The sequence below is a fragment of the Sitodiplosis mosellana genome, unplaced genomic scaffold (genome assembly GCF_009176505.1).
Source record: "Sitodiplosis mosellana isolate CC-2019 unplaced genomic scaffold, AAFC_SMos_1.0 Smas_scaffold_6181, whole genome shotgun sequence".
NCBI lineage: Eukaryota > Metazoa > Arthropoda > Insecta > Diptera > Cecidomyiidae > Sitodiplosis > Sitodiplosis mosellana.
In genome coordinates this window covers 2262460-2282909 of record NW_022601422.1, presented here as the reverse complement: position 1 = coordinate 2282909, position 20450 = coordinate 2262460, and the positions used below count along the sequence as shown (strand labels likewise).

At 36.6% G+C, this 20450-nt stretch overlaps 1 protein-coding gene across 5 annotated transcripts in view; it reads right to left on the bottom strand.

The window, feature by feature from the left end:
- Positions 1–20450, bottom strand: part of LOC129576288 (dystonin) — a 141673-nt gene that overhangs the window by 118345 nt on the left and 2878 nt on the right. For all 5 annotated transcript variants that reach the window (XM_055461123.1, XM_055461124.1, XM_055461125.1 and 2 more), the window contains exon 2: positions 10462–14653. In XM_055461123.1, coding sequence (XP_055317098.1) covers positions 10462–10561 — 100 coding nt within the window. In that variant the 5' untranslated portion in view covers positions 10562–14653. The remainder of the gene's footprint in view (positions 1–10461; positions 14654–20450) is intronic.

Sequence of the window (20450 nt, the reverse complement as noted above, 5' to 3'; positions counted from 1 at the left end):
AATAAAAAAAAAAATAAAAAAAAAAAAAAAAAAAAAAAAAAAAAAAAGCAAAAGAGAGAAAATATTGTTAATAAAACGTGATGTTTTCCAAATAGTTTGCACGAAAACAAAACGAAAATTCAATGCCGTTGAACGTAGGTGTGTGTGTGTGTGTATGTGTGAGGCCGGTGAGATGTAGAAAATTGCGTGCAAAGCCAGCGATGACAACGTTTGTTGATTTTATTTTCAGGCTTAGAATTTAGTTCCGGCAAAAGGACGTAGTGGTGCTTTTAATGATACCCTCATACGGTTTATGGTGAGAAAAAAAAAAACAACAACATGCGAAACGTATGCGTCCTGTGGAGATATGTGTATTACGCGCGCAAGGAGCATTAAAAAAAACGCCATAAAAACATTCTATTTCTAACGAATGACCGAAAAACACGCATCACTTTCGTCTTTTTTTGACTTTGAACATGACAATTAGGCGATATAGCACTGTGGCTGTGTGAGACCGGCTGCCTCGAGCTTAGCATTGTTCGTCAACGAGCTGTGAGTAAATAGTTTGTTATGAATTGGAAACACAAAGAGAGAGAATTAATTAATGGCGTTTTTTGTTTGTTTTGTGTGCTGTGCTATAAGGTATCGTATGGCTTCGCCGAGTGCGATAGTAGCCATACATGGTTGGCATTCATCCCTTTTCTCCCAAACACTATGCCGAGAGAAACACATTTGTCGCGTCCAAATTATGTCATACACACGCAATCGGAATAATGGTGCATACGGCACTTAATTCACGCATCAATAATTCTGTCGAATAAACTGAACGTGATACCTAATGCATCGCTCCACTACCCAAATATGCTAATAATTCAATGATCCGCTGACAATTTCAAACACCATTTTTTTTTATTTCGTTCGCTTCATTGTTTTCTTCGTTTCCTCCGTTTTTCTTTCGATTTATTTCGCAATTCCAACCGAAAGAAATCAGTTGATGTTTCACAATTGACAGAAATAAGAAGCATTCGGCTTATGCGATATTATAACGAGACCATGCACGTAAATTCCATTTTTCCATAATTTGTTCGCACTAAGCAATTGAAAAGAGTTGCGACGAAAATTCCGTCTGCAAGCTATATCGACAGATATTGCCTCGGATTAAGTGGATTGTTGTTGCTTCTTCTTTTGTTTGTTAAAATCGCCATCGAAAACAAAATGCTATGAATTTGTCGTCATTTATCCTCTTGGCAGACGACATTTTTAATACGATTAGACTCGACCTCTTTGCGCTTAGTTCGCTACTTTGAATGTCTCTTCTGTTGACTTTCATGTGATTTAAAATTCATTTACGACATTATAAAAATGCACACCGTGCACACAAACACACACACACACACACACCGTTGTGATGGGTAGCGATTAGTGTTGAGTGCTGAAACACGGTTCGATGAAATTCGGCGTGAAGCCAATTGTGCAAAGTGTGCGAAGAACCATCGATCGCGGTTACAATATCCGCATGTTAAAAATAGCCAAGAAATTGTCATTGCATTTGTTTTTGTAGGCAAAAGTTCATGAAATCGTTGCTATATCGTTGAGCTGCACAACTTGAGCATTGGCCAATGCTCGAAGAAACGATTGCAGCCTTCGAAAATAAAGTACAACCAAATCGACCACTTTCGATCAATTGAATTCCAATTTGAACTAAATTGATTTAGCTAATTTGTTCCGAAAACTACGGTCGATTGACATAGTTATGGCCGAAGAATTGCAAAATAAATCAAATGGATTATATCAAATGCAATTTTATTCGCCATTGAAATGTTGACGCAGCGCCGATTTATGAGCTATGATTAAAAAAAAAAATGGCAATTAAAAACGCAGTGATTTAATTGATTGCGGTGTAGCTCTTGAGAATTGATAACGAACATTGCTTTAAGCTTGTGTACCGTTCATAAGTCAAATTCGATTGGCATAAGTTGTGCGTGCGGTCATAGAAAACACAACCGGCCCATTCAAGTGCTGTGCGCAATGATTTCGTTGTTGTAGAGATAAAAGCGAATGCAAATGATTTGGACAAGTGTTAACAATGGCCGTGGGAAGTTTAGAGCCACAAACACATATCATTCGAAGCACATAAAATGAGCTAACCCTCTGGCTATCTTGTGTTCTATGCCGCGGCGCGCCACTTTCACATTCACATCAATAACTAAATGCCGCTAAAAATGTGGATGTGATGATTAGTATCATGTCTCTTTTTGTTGCTTAGTTATTTTTTTTTTCCACTGTTGTTTATCTCTCTGTGCCAATTTGCGGTTGGTGTGTGAAACCATTTCGTGTTATTCAAATATTTGTAATTGTGCGAGCGTACTCGTTAATACATTATTACATACTAGGCAAAATTCGTGAGTCGTCGTCGTTGTCTAAATGTAGTGTTATTGTTTTTCGACAACCTGATAACACATCTAATGTAATGGACGTTTGCTTAGCACTTTTTCGCTTACGAAATTGCTAAAAATATTCATGGGCTTGTAAATAGACATGGTTAAAACCGAAATGAACCACAGAGCAAGAAAAATAAAATAAAATGTGCAATCAAAATATGTGATATATTTTAATGAGGATGATATCATTGTGGACCTAGCGGTCAAGCCTACAGTTCGGTAATTTGTTGTTATCTTATTAAATTAAATATTCGTCATAACTAACGGTCAAACCTACGACATTTTGACTGCCTTTTTTTCGCTTTCATTCCAATTCGACTTTGAATGTCATCATATGCAATAAATCTTCATGAAAAAAAAAACGCACACAAATGTATCATGAATATTAGTAATTAAATTTCGGCACTTTTTTTTCTTCTTCGTCTCATTTTCAGGCCAACCACATTCTCATCTCGAATGTTCAACGCCAAAAACGAACAAATCAATCCCGAAATTCGAATGAGAGAATTGGACCACATTTCACTGAAATGATTTAACATTTCATTTTTCTGTTCGGTCGCGCGGCGTTTTTGGTTCTCTCCAACGGGGCATTTCTGTGGGATAAATTCATTGAGTCGATCGAATGATGCGTGCGCGCGAGATGTTTGGTCATGAAGCGATTGCATTAATTAGACGGAGGCAAACATCAAAGGCCATATCGATGAATATTTAAATGATTCTCGACATACGTCAGCCTCCCGGTAAAATTCTATTGGTCACCGAAAAATATGAATTGATTGGTTTCTTTCGTTTTTAATTATTATGATCTAATCGTTGAACGATTTTCAAGTCGAACTAAAAATTTCGACTATAACGATGGCTACGATTGTTTATACAATCACATTACTAGCAAAATTTATTCAATCAATTTTATGTTACCTTTAAATTGAACCCAAACACCCATTGTTCTTTCTGTATCGAACAATAAAAACACTATTTTAGCGTCGTTAATTTTGGCGAAAGATTTCTAAATTTGGTTTATGGCTGTCGCTTTATTGTTTTTATTTTTTTGTCGTTTGCATTTTGGAGGAGTAAAAAAGGGAACCATTTATCGTCGCACGGCATAAATTTATTCATTGAGCCGATGAATTTGTTGACTTCAATAGGTGCTTGTGCACACCGTATTAACATCGTAAATGTCATGAAATCCCATTGTTTGCCCCGTGCGATTTTCTTTCGTCATTTTGTTGTTTGATGTGTAAACAACAATTTTTTGGAAAAAGAACAAAATTAGTGGAATGATTGGATGCGGAGCAACGAAATGGCTAATAAAATACTAAAACGACAAAATTTTGTTAGTTTTGTTTGAACGAAAAAACATCGTTTTTAAATTTAACGAAAAATAAAATGTGCCATTCGATTTGGAAGTGTGTGAATTGTTAGCTGTCCATGGCATTTCGGTTAATTGCTGGTTGTGTGCCTAATTTTCCGTCTTGCAGGTGAATTCCAACCTTTTTATTTTGTTCCAAAAACCGGAATTTCACATTTTATACTGAAAATCCCTGTTCTGGTTTCGCTTCAAATCGACAGATTTTTTGGATTATAAACTCAATAGCGAAACACCTTCCTCAATCAAATCGCTTGAACATTCGAACCATTTAATTGCTATTTTAAATGCTGAATATTTCGACTATGGTATTTTTTTATGTCATTATTTTTGTGTTTTTTTTTTTTATCTTCTGAAGACGGCGTCCACTTCCGACTATGCAAATGTGATGACAATAAAATTCAAATTGACAGAAATTAGTGTAAAAAATCACCAGCAACTCGATGTTGATCAATCGGGTGCGGATGTTGTGCGCTGCACGAGTTTCGAATGAAAATTATATTTATAAATTTGTAATCTGTCGAAGTGGATTTTTGTTGCTGTTGGGTATGTTATTTATGTTTATTGCTGTGAACATCTCCATCTATTTTACGTTTTGGAACAAAAGAAAAAGACATGAATCGGTAGCGCGATTGATGTGAACCGAAAACAAAGCCCAACAACAACAACAACAACAAAAAAACATCAACCAAATTTGAATAAATGCCGCGATCAAAGGCCAAACCAAATGATTAAATGCAAACAATAAACTTATATTATCAAAATCTATCTCGTATTTTTTCTTCTCTTGATCCAAGTTACGAATTTGCATAATGTGCACGATGAAACTGCGGTGTATGACATGAGTGCAGGTCAAGAGTGAGAAAATTAGTATGACTCGATCAATTTTGTTTGAACTTGTTTCAGACTTTTTTTCTTTCTCAAGTATTTTCGTGAAAAACGCAATATTTCAATAAACAATCGACTTCACCGGGAAAACATTAGCGAAAAATCTTGAAAATTTAACGAAATTGCAAAAATCTTAGAAAAATGCATCAAGTCATGACATCATAGCATCAAACTAATGATGTTAATAATTCAATTGTGTGTTTGGAACTCGTTAAAACCGGTGTTTTTTTTTCTGCTTAAAACCACTAAGATGATCGTGCTACTGAAATTATTTTTTATGAATTCAGCTCGACACATTGCATTATCTGATTGACAATAGCTCAAGTTTCGAAGATCACGCGCTAAAAATAACTCGCAAATTCGATGCAATTTATTGCGAAAGTCAAGCGTAATTGTCCAAAAAAAAAAATTGCAAATGAATTCTGTGGAATTTTCTCCGGAATTTATTCAAAAGCGACTGATCAACAACAACAACACCAGATCAATGCATGTGGCTGTTGTGGTAAGCGGTAAACCCTAAGTGTGAATTCGTAAAAAAAAGTAGACGTGTCTTATACCGTGTACATCACACTAAAATAATTTCAATCTGAAGTAAGTGCTTATTTTTATCAAAATGATTAAAGCCGATTAAATGTGTTCATCGCATGGAATTCATTTCTCACACGCACCGACACACACACATTCACGCGCGCGTTTTTAATGATTCATCTGTTATTAGCAGATGCTCATTCAACCGCTATTCAAAGATTCAAATCGTTTCGACAATCAGAGCAAACACTTATGGCTGTGTGAAGCCACCTAAGTCAAGTTTATATCATTTTATGTTTTGTTTATTCAATCACACGATATTTGTTTAATCTGGTTAAAATTTGGATCTTATTTCTCGAATCATTACCAGGATGAGTGAGAGAGAGAGAGAGAGAGAGAGAGAGCGCGCGCGCGCGCGCGGTTAAAACGTGTTATCTCAACCGTTGTTCTATTTTCAAATGAAATAGAATTTATGGGTGAAAATGAAATTTGCGAATGAAATGTGCACGAGTCCGTTTCATTTTACCGATGAAAAAAGAAGAAGACAAAATCCGCATGAATAAGCCATAAACGAACTCTGTGCACGAATACGCTGGGGAATTCGGGCATGATGTTGAGAGTGTGTGTAGTAGTAGCTGGCTGTGGCTTGTATAACCGGATAAGTATGTGATGAAAGGTGATATGAACGTGATTTATTGAACCATTTGAGGCGTCACGTCTTCAAAAGAACTCTCATCGTTTTCGGCCAAAGTGAATTGAATTGCGGCACGGAAATGCAAGCGTCACACATGTGATCGGTCCATATAGCGTATAACATTTCAACAGCAGTTGGCATTTCGACACATTAAGTCATTACATAGTTAGTAATTTCGTTGCACTATTCAAACAAACACTTCTCCCCTTTCTCTTTCTCACTTTCGCTTATTTTCGGCGCTGAAACGGTAGTATTTCGACGTTTTTCAAGCCAAAATGCGCACAATGTTTTGGTTTTTCGGCAGTGCATTTTTGCATTAGTTGTTTTGAGTCTAGACCAACTATGTGTCATGCTCAAAACGTTATGCAATCCATTTTCAAGCATGAAATCGACACACCTTCACGTGAAAAAAAAACAATACTGGTGAAAAATGGCAAAGCGTGAGCGACTTAACACCTATTTGCTAATATTCAGACACAATGTTGGTACAAACAAACACCCATGTTCTTTGTCACAATTATCATAGAAAGTGCATAAATTGCTTAAGTGCATCATTTTTTTCATCTTTTTGAATAAGTGATTTGAGCAATTGTCAAGAGGTTGGTGTATGCACTTTTCACTGTTTCTCCCACCATGCATCTCTCACAGGCATCCAAATTTTTATAAAACGTTTTGAATTGAAATGGAAAAGATGGATAAACAAATTGGTGCCTACAATTGAAAATAAGACAAAAACTGGAAAAAAAATCGTTCCACTGAAAAGATTTTTCGTGACTTGTTGCTGTTGTTCCGCAAATCGAAGAATAACAGCGATAAATTCTACGGAAATTCCTCACTAAAGTACATATGCAAATACATTGTTGTTATCACTTTCAATTTTTTTCTTTGTAAAAAGCGTGAAATACTTGCAAACAACGGAAATCAACGAGTTAGGTCATACATGAAAAAAAAAAAACTAAAATCCCCAAATGAATCATAACTCATATACTTTGAAATGTCATATTCGTTTGAATAAAAACAATTTGGTCATAGTAAAATTTCATCTGATTTTCTAATTGATTTTCAATGAATTTCTGTTGAATCGAACCGAATGAATTTCACACATTTTCTTCTTCTTTGTAATGAGAAAGTGGTGCCGTCATCGATGAAAAAAAAAAACTCCCATGAAGCAAACTATTTAATACATAAAGCGGTGTGTATCGATAAAAAGAGCACACAGTCAATTAGGTCCGAATTGAATCACATCTTTGGTACGGTGTATATAAACGGTCCAAAACAATGACTGTGACAAAATGTAATTCCAAAACATCTTGTTTGATAAATAGACGCTTTTCAAAGTGAAACAGAGAATTTATGAATGATGTGTGTGGTGTGCGATCCAAAAGGGAGGACCGTAACAATGAAATGCTCAAAAAAAATATAATTATGACCATTATCGCGGGCGCGCGCGCGCAGGCACACACACGAACATAGAAAAACAAACACCGGATACATTTATGATGATTTATATCGATTTGGATACGAGACATACATACATGGCAATATTAGCGCGCGTGCATGAGTTCAAATCGATCAAACATCAAGAGAGACTCTTCTTTTCGAGTGCATAGAAATCGTTGAATGAGAAAAGCAAATAGAAAAAACTCCACAGCAAATATGTATGTTCCGACGACGAAGAAACGGAACTTTTGTGGACTCGTTGAATTCAATATTCTTGGAATCGAAGTCGAAAAGTGTGACACATACACACTGTGCTGTTTGGACTCTCTGACAAAGAGGCTTCATTTGTGCGTTTCATGCGAATTACACAACAAATGTGTTGTCGGAATGATGATTCAAAAGCCAAACAATAAAAAAAAATAGCACCATCGAAAGAAGAAAATAAAAATCTACACCAGAAAAAAGTGGATCGAGATGCAGATGATGATTCAGACACAACAGAAGTTGAGCGAAGAAAAAAAAAACACAGCGTAAACACATGCGAATTGCTCATGCACATCATAAACAAGGCAAGAGAGTGATAAAATAAGGAAGAACAATTATCATTTGCATGACTGGTGTGTATTGTGCGGTTCTTCAATTGGAGCACAGACAGTAGAAAACACTTTTGCGCTCGTGTCATTTTCAGCAGAGCGAAGGTGTGATTGCAAACGAAATGAAAGCAGCATAATGACGTGCAATAAAATGAAAATGCACCGTGGAACAATTGCCAGTTGACGTTCCTTTGAATTATTTAATCAGAGTTTTCATTTTCGCTATGAATAAACAAACATCTTTCGTATGAAAAAGAAAAAAAAAAACGAAAGAAACATAAATTTATGTACAGCAAACGTACATTGAATCAATTATTATTATTTTTTCGAGAGATGTTGAAATGTAACAAGAAATTGTATTCTGTGTGCCAGAGCGATCAAATGCATACAGACAGTTCATGAGCACACAGTGAGTGAGCATGGCCGATTTTATATCGATGCATTGCCCGTGAAGTTCATCAGCTTAATAAAAGTCTTATTTTTTAATTAGAATCTTCTTCTTCTTCATTTTGTAAGAAAAAAAAAAACAATTGTTTGATGTAAAATAATCCATAAATTTCATAGTTTACAGGCGAACATACCACTGAGATTTTAATAAATTTTAATATGAAAAATGCATTAATTAGAATAAAACATGAGCGAAATACTGTGGATTGATCGCTTCTGACCGAGCAGTAGAGTAAAATTGCACCTGCAGACAATCGCAGGTTTGGCGTGAAGAAAAGGGGAAACAACGAATTTAGAACGAAGCAGTGTGGCCTAGGGTCGAACACTCATTGTTGATCGAAACATTGTATTTATGCATTGTTGATCGTCATCGCTTACGCAATGTGTACACCATCACTTTTTCTCTTCCTTTTTCCATTATTTGCTGTGATGTTCAATTAATTGGCAACAATTAAAGCGCGACTTCCATAGCACTCGATCGAGTTGACTATCGACGAGTGAGTGGCCACACGCAGCCACCACAATAAGCAATATGCCTGGCTCACTCACGGTTCAGTGCTGTGCACAATTTCACTAGGGCCATGCAAATTCTTTCCATTTGCGGTTGTGTAATTCTATCCCATTTGGATTCTTAGCAACGGGCTATTGTTTCTATGCACAATGCAAGTGAATTAATTCGCAAGTTGGCAGAGAGAAGCATAATCGTTTGTTTTTCAATTTTTCTTTGAAACACCAGCGCACACTGCAATTGCAAGATAGAGTGTGAATTGTGAGGAAGTGTGTAAAGGGGAGAGAGTGACAGTAGCCGCAGCCGCAAAGCATACGTCCATTGGCGAGTAGTAACACACCGCAGAAAATGTTTAAGTGCAATCAGGTACCCAAAACGATATAGAACTGATGATGAGCAAAGATATAGCAACCAACATGTGGTGGATTGCAGATAATAATGCATTAGCATTACTTATGAAGGAAAAGAAGCAAAAAAATAGGAGAAAAAATAATAATACACCATTCAAGAAAACGATGATGAAAATGAAAGAGAAAAAAATATATATATATATTATAGATGGCAAACTGCTGCAACCACAGCGGCAGCAGCAACCTGAACTGAGAATTAATGTGGAATAATAATGAGTAATGAAAATGGTTTATATACAAATACAAATCGGTTGCACGCAGAAATTTGTAGAAGCGTAACAAATTAAAGAGTAAATCCTAGTCATGCATTCGACGAGATATTGCACAGCAACAAACAAAGTAATGCTCTTTCTCTCTCTCTCTCTCTCTCTCTCTCTCTCTCTATCTATCTTCCTCGCAGTTGCACCTTCACTCTCTTTCCATTGCAAAGTGCATTCTCCCCATTACCGCGTTATTTTGAATGAATTTTCAGTAGTTGATTCTCTCGCCATCCCTCTCTTGCACTACATCTTGTTGCTACTTTTCGGCTATCTATGCACACATTTCTAAGACATGAAATGAGCAAGTACTCGTGATAGGCTAGGTGAAAAGCTTCCATTTTACATTGAATGTGAAATGCGTGTTTAAAGCCCTAAATTTTTACCCGAAAAAAATTCTATTCTAAGAAAAAGATTGTTAATTCGTTCATGTTCACACGCAAACTGATGGAATTGGATTGGTGTGCCCTGCTACAAGAGATTTTTATCCATCAAACACAATCAAAAGCAACAACAAACACTCGAAATGAATACGTACGAGAGGAAAAAAAAAAATTAAAATAAACTGGGCTAAGAGATCGAGTAAACAAAACGTTGTGTATGCTTGTTCGTTTGCTGGTTTTTCGGTTGTGAGTGAGTGTGGCAATAAATTTAATTTTTTTTTTTTCTGTTCTCATCGGAATTGCACACTCGCATAAAACACTCGGCTGCTCGTCACACTTAATTCGATGCATGGTTACAATTTCTTTGGCTCTTCTTCAATTGTTGCACTCTGTGATATGCATATCGGAAACTCGATCGACAAAACCAAAACAAAAAGAGATCCGAATCAATGCAACCAAAATAAAATTGATGCCGGAGAAATGCCAACGAGAAAAAACAAACCCGAACAATTTAATTGGCCAATTACCTGCGATCCTTAAGACGGCTCGATCTGCTGGATCCAATTGCAGTATGCTTAATGGTTTGTCCTTAGCCCATTCGCTTAAACTTTCGCGGTCCATCATCATTTTGAATGCAGTTCTTAAAGTGTTCCTCTAATTGTTTTCTCTATCGCAAAATATAGCGAGCGTCGCACACAATGTCACTGATGGTTCGCCCAGCGTTCGTTGTCTGACAATTCAACGGGCGATTATTGAATTCGAGACGGCAAGTGTGCGAGAAGAACAATTGCATAATAATGCGTTAGTCACAATTTTATACGCAATTTTCAGTGTTTGTTTTCGTAAATGTTCTTCTCTGTTTGTTTTTTTTTTTTGGCAAATTTAACTCAGCGACAATCCACTTACCACAATGCAAAGCAACTTTTGTAAAAAAAAAAAATTCTCACTATATTCACTAGAAAATATTAAATGAAATGTTGAATTCTATCTTGTTGTTTCCTTTTTATCACACATGAACACAAACAACTTATTGTATTGTACACAAGAACAAAGCTTGAATTAAAAACTAAATCTATCTATGTTATTAGCGATATTTTCTATTTGTTTTGTTGTTGTTGTTGTTGAGAAAGAGGGTCTCTTTTGTGTGGGCAAGAAATAGAGAAAACCGTCCACCACGTGAATCCGTCCACATCCAAAATAGAAACGTCACGTTTTGTGATTGAATGCCCGTAATTATTTAATTTTCGTTCACTTGCCTACAATACTCCACGATTGGGTGTACTTTTTCACGATGATTGGTTGACTATCCGACGCTCTGTATGTTCAATCAGTGAACAATTCGTTTGTGCGCCTCTAACGGTACTCTTTTCTCCGTCGGTTGTTTTTTTTTTCACACACAAAATTGATGATGCACTTATTCGCTTTGGCCAGCGATATAAAAAATATCACAACTAATTTCCTCCGATTATATTTAACTATAGCGAAATTAGATTTCGTTTTGCATTTTTTGACGATCGTTCTTTTTTTTTTCTACTTGATTTCGTGTTTTTTTTCTTTCTTTCTGTCTGTTTTCACACTTCAATAAATAAATTATTCCAATTGATTAAAGGCGATGTGTCGAATGCGAGTTTATTTGAATATACACTAGTTAGTCATTTTGTTCCGTAATCATGGGCACTTTGAATAGTATTTGGGGCGAAAAAGTTTGCGATAAAATATGCTTAAATTTTGTCAGCATACATTATTCAAGACGGTTCTTTTTTTTCCGCTTCTTCTGTTTCCTGTGTGTGTTTGTTGTTTGTTCTGTGTGACTCTGTTGCACGGTAAACTGACTGACTTTCGTGAATATTTTTTTTCGCTGATGATTTGTTTTTTTCTTTTCTTCTTCTTTACTGGTGTTGAATTGGCTGGTGTTTCGTTTCGTTTCGTTTCGTTTTTTTTTTTAATTTTCTGCTGTTCAGTTGCGACGAGAATATTGATGAATGCACGAGCTGGAGCGGACGAATAAATCGGATAGTGCTGTCGATGGTTCGCTTGTATCGTTCTGTAAACACATACTGATTAAAGAAATACGACGGCGATACCAGACCGCATGCTTTTCGCCGTTTGTATTGTTGTTTTCATTCCATTTGTGTGTCTTCAATGCGTTGCTTCAATTTCTGCGCTCTCTTTTGCTCTCTGTGTGTCTCGTTCTCACTCTGTTTTCCTCTCTCGCTCGCTTGCTATGTGTCGGGCGTTTGTGTAGCAGAGAGCAGCAGCTCTATTCACATGCAAACTCAAAACGCTCCACTGTTATACTAACAGAAAATCGGTTCGGCTTTCGTACTAGCAAAAAAAAAATCATCTGTGTGGCTATGCCGCCACTGTGTATGATGATTTGGTGTAGAAAGAGTACGACAATAGACGGTTTGCCGGTGTGATTGTGCGAGTGTGCGATCTCTCTATTTTTGCATGTATTCACGAATACACGCGGAGAATATCAAGCGAACTAGTCAAACGGCAACCTATGACAATTAGATAACTCGTCGTTCGGGCGAATAAATTGACGAAAAAAAAATAGACACACATCCAAACCGTACAGAGTTGAAAACGGTATTATACGAAATTGTTTTCGAGCTCACTGAATTTTACTTGGGCCTGTCACACTTTTTCTCTTGTCTCACACGTATTTAGCATCTCTTCATGACGATAGTATGGTTTTCTCGTTATTTTATCAGATTTTGACAGCCGGTTCGCAATACACTTGCAGAGCTGCTTCATACGCGCACGTACACTCACAACACAAAACGTCACTCTCTTGGGTCCAGAAACGGCAATACTGTGAGTTGCACGTCACTTCTCATTCGGTGCTTAATCCTCGCAATTGGCGCATCAATTCAAAACCGTTTTTTCAGTTACACAATTTTACATTCCTCATATATACAAAAATGTCATCGTCAGGCTATGTATTTTCGCCCCGTTGCTGTGTGTGTGTGTGTGTGTGTGTGTGTGTGCGAGCAAAAGTGAGATTTTGTACACACAGGCTTTCTACAATGCGCTCATCGAGACTGCTTTCATGACAATGTCATGATCATCGAAAACATTTTCGCCTGTGTTTTTATTTTTAAATCAGCACGATTTTATGTGATGCAGTGCACGATTCGATTTCGTTGCTTGCCGATGCCGATTTTTTTCTTTCTTCTTCTTCGCTCTTCTTTCTTTCGAATTTCTTATTTTATCTGCGAATATTCAGGCAATATAATCTTGATGCTCTGACACGCACATGCGCACAACGCTTCGTCTCGATGCCTTTATTTTTATCTATCAGTAATAAAACGTTGACGTTCTGATCAAAATCCGATCAAATTCAATACACATTCTACATTGATTCCCTTCTATGATACACCAAATCTCTGCGTTGCTTATCGACTTTTTATCTATGTCACTAGGAATAATTAGCGTTTTTGCTCGTGGAATTTTTCAGATTGATGGTATCGAATCGGTCGTGGTGGTGGTGGTTGTGATGGAATGGAAATTATTTTTTTTTTTGTATGATCAACACATTTTTCGACTATTGGCGTTGCTTGGAAATTTTACAACTGAATAAAGCATGAGCCCGTGAGATGTTACTCGTCGATATTGCACACGCAAAAGCCCATACGTGAATTGGAAAGAAAAATAAAATACGGTTACAATTCAGTGTGTCTGTTTTTTTTTCTCTCTTCGCGTTTTGTTTTTTTTTTTTATAATGCTCGTTAAGTTATATGCCGTCGTTTCATTTCGCTTATCGAGAGACGGAGTGTTGTTCTTTTTGTTGTGTGTTTGTTTTGTACCTTTTTGTGTCTCGATTTTTATCCACTGTTTGCGTCAACCCGATTCAGTTCTTTGTTATTCAGATATAAAACTAAATTATGCATTTGGGGTTCGTGCATTTGCATTGATTCAAGTAGTTTTCTTCCTGCTCATGAAATAGAAACAGAATATTCGATGTGACTGAAGAAAGATGCGCTTAGTTCAGCGTTCAGTTGACCCGATTATTGTTATTATCATTCATTCACCGATCACATAATGACATTAGTTTTTTTGTAGTCGTATTTTCCGTGTGTTATTTTTTTGCGATTCTTTCTTTCTTCTTTTCTCGGTAATAATGTTTTGATGACAGTTCACTTTGATAAAAATTGCAGAGCCATTTCATTCCGCGCACTTGTCGTATTCCGTGCACACACAAAACGTGCGTCAACGTGTGTCGTATAACTAGGTAACTGTGAAAAATGCATTTAAATGGGCCAATATATCACATTCTTTATTCCGTTGAGATTGTGTTTTTTTATGACAATCACACTGCGAGTTTTTTTTTTTCACGTTATTATTTCTCGCTCCCCGATTAATTCCGGCGCACTTTTTATCCACTTTGGAATGGTGTGTGTGTGTGTGTTTTTTTTTTTTCATTCAATGTGTCAACATTTCCATTGAAGAATGATTTTTGTTGTTGTTCTTTCTCTTCTTTTTTTTCGCTCGTTTCCTGTGACACTGAAACGCGGTGTGTGTGTGTGTGTGCAATTCTAAACACAAATTTTTTTTGATTATTTTGCCATTCCATTCATGACTTCAAACCGAGAAACCGGGATTGTGTGCTAAATGATATATTCATACTTTCTCTTGCGCGCACGTCGTGCTTTGAATCTCAATCATTCGATGATCTATTTGTAGTTATGCACTTTTTGTGTGTTGCTGTTGCATCTGAAACGAAAAAACAAACAAACAGACAAATGAAATTACATTTCTTGAACGAATTGTGTGTTTACATTTGGATTGCATTAAACTGGTATGTGTATGGCTGTACCGAAGAAATGAAAATCATATTCAAGATCAACAACTAAAACAAATCGAATTTCTTGCGGTTTGTGTTCATGTTCAAACACGAAAATTGTTGTGGATTGATCGAATTCGTTGTTTGCTTTCCACAGTTTCAATTTAATAAGAAAAAAAAAGAACGTCCGAAGAAATTGAAAATTCTCTGGACCACAAACAGCAAGTAAGCACTCAATAGATTTCCTGTTTCCCTGGTCGAAAGTGTTTTTCTCTCCATCGTGCATATCGCATTGATTACGATTGATGGAATACATGAATAAAAAGCGTATTCAGATTTAAAAGTGGATTTGTTGGATGAATGATGATGTTTTTCTTGCATTCCGATGAAAAGCCAGTAAAAAAAAAGTCCACTTCATAATTTGGCTTCAATGTCATGCAAAATATGTGATCAGATTGGATTGAAAATATCGATTTTCAGCGGTTTAAAATTACTTCATTTAAATTAAGTGCAAATGATGCAACGCAAACAACAGATGGGCAATTTGCATTTGAAACGTACAAGTGTCAACCATGTCAGACGCTATGGTTTTCGATTCGATACGAAATCAAAGCAATTGCATCGAGATACACAGTTAACACCGTTTTGAATCTGGTGTTGCAGCATCGAATGGTATCGCTTGATTTGCGTATGTGAGTGACTCAAGCAATTGACCGCTCTATCGAATGACAGATGATAAACGCAGACATTCCGTGTGACTGCATATCGAGCTGAGCTATTTACAAATAGCTGGCTGTTTGGTATACTCCTTAAAATATATTTCGGTCCATTTGATATCAAACGATTATAGCGAAAAACAGAGAAATCAGTGTGAACCAGTCCTAATAAATTGGCAAATTCACTTGCAGAAATTTTTTTTGACAGCTCTCACATTACAGAGCTCGCTACATTGCTGAGTTCGCTGCGTTCAGTGAAAGGAAGTCTGGTTTACATTTGTTCATATTTCAAAAAGACCGAAATTTATTTAAAGGAGTATACATTTTAATTTTGTGACTATCTTGCCATGCAAATTCATGTGACATGATAAATATGGGACACCTTTTTCCATCCTTTCCATGAATTTATGTCATAAATTAATCATCTCACATGAATTTACATAGTTCGATAGTCACAAAACCAAAATGTACCAAACAGCCAGCTATTTGTAAATAGCTCAGCTCAATATGCAGCCATACGGAATGTCTGGATAAACGTTAAATTTTGTTGAAGCATTCAAGTGATTTGGGAAATTTCTATATGGAAACAAAGATTAGATTGGGTTATAGTAGAAAACGTCAAAGGGTTTGTGACCTGCAAAAATGAAACATTTTCAAATTTGGCTTGAAATCTAAACTCTTTTCTTGCAATCTTAATCGAAACTATTGGGATATTCTATGGAAAAAAAGATTGAGCCACCAAACGTGTATCTTTGTATTTTGTTACCCGGTCATTTTGGAATATATCACGAATTGGATCGAAGTATGTAACTCGTGGTTCCTATGTCCGCTGTACATTGCACTGAATCGACGGGCATTGAATGGCTCGTGCAATAGCGCTCAATCAACAGAATGCACGAAGCGGCACATGGAACAAACGCCACCGTCGCACAGTACTCAAATATTATCTAATTCACTCTATCGTAATGGCAGTACTTGGAATTATGGTCTCGGACATTTGTTCAAATCGTAAATGACTTTAATTTAAAATGGACTTTATGCACGAAACAAACGTATACAATGAATGTAGATCGTGTCAAGAGCACCAATCAATATTTCAATAATTCTTTGCTAGTTTTTTTTTTTTGTTTATTTTCCACATGAATTGTTATTTTTTCCATTGTTTCCAACCTACAGCCAGGTTTAGTTGCAATGCATTTTTTCAACGTCTCCGTAAGGGAAAACATAAATGGCCAAACAAAATGCTAGAAAAAAAAAAAACAGAAATGCTGTTGAATGATAACTGTAATTGTGGAATTCTTAATTCACCACGTCCATTGGTCAATTAGATTTAGAATACGTCGTTTTTGTTTCTCTGGCTTAGCAAAATGGATACTGTCCATTGCATCTCGTGCACTAATCAAAACGCATAAAATGCGCGACGAATCCACATAAATAAATCGAATTTGACGGAAGTTGAAAACTGAAATGCGGTTAATTCATATTGTGAACCATCTACGCTCGAGCCCATTGAACTATAACCATTGAAATGAATGATTGTGCCGGTTATGCTCACGCAAACACACTCACAACACTAGCCACTTGCCCATGTCATCAAGCCAAGCCAAGCCAAGCCAAGCCATGGATTCTATGTAGAATCATATTTATGCGGCTCATGTTTAGCGGAGAATGCGCGTAAATGCAATGCGAAATATTTATGAGACATATAAAAAATTATTTGCAGAAATAACCATGTATTAAGTGAATCATTCAAATAATTTTATGCTGCCTGCAAACGAAAAAAAAAAACAACACAGAGAATGAAATATATGACAAGAACCACTTTTTTTTTTCTTTCTGCCGGACAACACGGTTGAAGAACTTGAGACAGCTATCATTTGCTTCAAGTAGCCGGATTGCAACAAATCACGAGTCCATCGAGGCGTTTTATATGCATCATTATCACGTACGCCTTCCAGCCTTTAGCTCCGAATTCGCCGGAAAAATAGCATAGCCCCAATCAAGTGAATCTCTGTTGAACAATTCAAGCGAAACTCAAATTATTTCCATTTTTTTTTTGTTTCATTCGCTCTTGCACTCCAAGTTTTATTAGCAATTCGATTTGACTATCAATCGGCTTTTTGTCGGTGTTTTTATTGCACGAAGGCAAAAAAAGTTTCATAATCCTTCCGTTGAAGTTCAAATGATCTAGATTATTTATGTGATCGTTTCAGATTGAATTGACTACGTGTGTTTGAATTTTTGTCGATTTTTCAATTTTTGAAATGTAATTGAAATGATGTGAAATACACTAGGGAACCAAATGCAAGTGGCCATATTTTTCAAATCTCGTTTCTTATTCGATCACAAAAATTCACTCAAATTGAGTAAATTGTTCTCGTTATTTTTGTTGGTCGATTTCTCTCTAAGAATTTCGTTCGGACAGTTGGTTTTTTTTTTGGTCGAATAAAGTATTTCCTTTCCGACACCAATAAAAAATCACGTAACTTCATTCATAGTTTTTTTTTCCTGGTTTCCTACCACAATCACACGATTCAAACACAAACAACGACACGGTAAATGCTAATTTCAAGCATTCACACCGCGACATGTTTAGTCATAACATTTCAATTATTTTTTTTTTTACTTTATTCCGATAAATTCGCTCTTTTTGTTTTGACACACTCGTACAATCGCCACTGATAAGAACAACGTTTATTTACAAACTGTAAATGGTGACATTCACTGAATGTTTGTTCGGTCAATGGAAAACGGAAAAAAAGGTTCTCATGTGAAAATTTGTTTACGATATTTTGCCGGTGTCGTAAAAATGTATGTCTTGTTGTTCCAACATCTTCAAATGATGTTTTAAAGTCAATGCTCTTTGGTGTAATCGAGCCACCACCAGTACGTTTCAGTTGAATCTCAAACACGGTCAAAACAAATGTTATTCAAATGAAAAACACACAGACACTTTATTGAAGAGAGAGAAAAAAAGTATGACAAAATGTCGATGTTTAAGACAACACCATGGACGCAACAAACACTATCGAAACAATACAAACTTACTACTTGAAATGGATCGGGCTAGTGGTTTGTTTGACGGAACAATTGAAATCGTTCGTTAATAATTGTCACTACCACAGTTTTAGAGACGAATAGAACAAACGGCACAAACAACAAAAATCGAACAAACGATTGAATGCTTTTGGTCATTGCACATGTTCTTACATGATGTGTAAAAAAACAACTAAATCAAGAAGAAAGAAAACAAAATCATTAAAAAAAAAGAGTCTTCGGTTCGGTTGTACACCGAATGAGAGAGAGAGAGAGAGAAAAAGAGGCAACGAGAGCGCAGTACGCAAATGTGTATACATATTATGCGGTATGTATGTATGTCTAGTAAACATACGCAACAAGCAATGAACAACAATGAAACTCCGGCTATAAACATTCAAGTGAAAGAGTAGAACGGAATAAAAGTAATAAGGTATAAGAACTACAACGAGAGCAGCAACAGCAACAGCAACAGCAGTCAAGTTCAAATACTAAGTAGAAATTATACATTACACATTCGAAAAGATCTCTCTCGCTCTTTCTCCGAGACTCTCTCGAATGATCTTTACGTGTACACATGATGAGTGTGAGCGATATGCGGTTCGGCTCTAAGCGTTCGAGGGCCCATAATATATAGCATATGAATAGTTTAACAAATGGATGTGGATTTGCCCGGCAATGTGTATTTGTGTATCACGGCATATACGGTGGTACACAGAGAAAGACTATGCGAATGGAATAACAGCGATCGAAAGTCGGCGGCCGACACACAGCGCAGAGAGCGTGCGCGCCGCGTATACACCAAAATAAGAAGAGGTAAAGGCAAAGCACACATATAGCAATTCAATGTGAGCGACAGAGTTAGTTGTAAGTTGGAAATAAGTACTGATAGTGAGCCGAGGCGAACACGAAAAATGAACCATCGCATTGAGAGAGTAAGCGCGTACAAAACACTGTTTACTGTCAGGCACCGGTGCATGTGTTTGAGTGTGTATCCGTGCGCGTCCCATGAGATGATGAAGCGCTTTTAACTCAAACACATTGTATTTATCATCGACTCGGTGTAACAGAGAGAGAGAGAGAGAGAGAGAGAGAGAGAGAACGAGAAAGAGAAAGAAGCGAGAATTGACCAAAGCCAAAGCAACTAACAAAACAATGCAGTCAATTTCAACCATACGATCACTCTTTGCTTATTTACCGCTACATACGAAACAAAAAAAATTGGAGTGAGTGAGTTCTTGATGCATAAGTCTAAAGGTTATTAACATTCATTGCACTCACTCTCGCACTCGCAACCGATGGACGAGCATTAGATGCAATTTGAAGTCGGAACCGAAACCAAAATCGGCTTGAAAGCCAGCGCTGCAATTCGTAAACAAAAACCACAATTCACGTAGCAAGCATCGGTAATCGGTAATCGGAGTTACTGCTCTGTTGCATGCAGATGAACATTTCCAATGAAAATGACGATTCCTTTGTAGTTGAAAAGAAAGTATTCTTTTGTTTCGAATGCTGCGAAGAGAAATTGCATAGGCAAAACAGACGGATCCAGTTTTTGTAGGCAACAATCGGTGAATGTGATGCTGTCGATGCTGCCCTGCACTAGGCAACAACAATTTCAAAGTCATACACAAATGGCACATTCACCATATGCGGACATAACATTTTACTGGTATTCATTTTGGCGAGCTGAGTCGGTTGCTTTTTTTCGCTTGCTCATTTCGATCAAGATAATTCGATGGAAGGAATTGAAGAAACTTGAAACGAAATTAAATTCAAATGGTTAAACTAAAACTTATGTCGTAGACAAAAAAACAAACAAACAAACAGTTGAACTCATATTTGCGAATAGATTATCGTCGAATAAAAAGGTCGCTCAACGCTTGGTTTGCGAGAAATTCAAGAGAAAAACTGATTCAGTGAAATCCGATTCACAAATGTCATTCGAGATTTACTTTTTTGAAGTTTCTTTTTC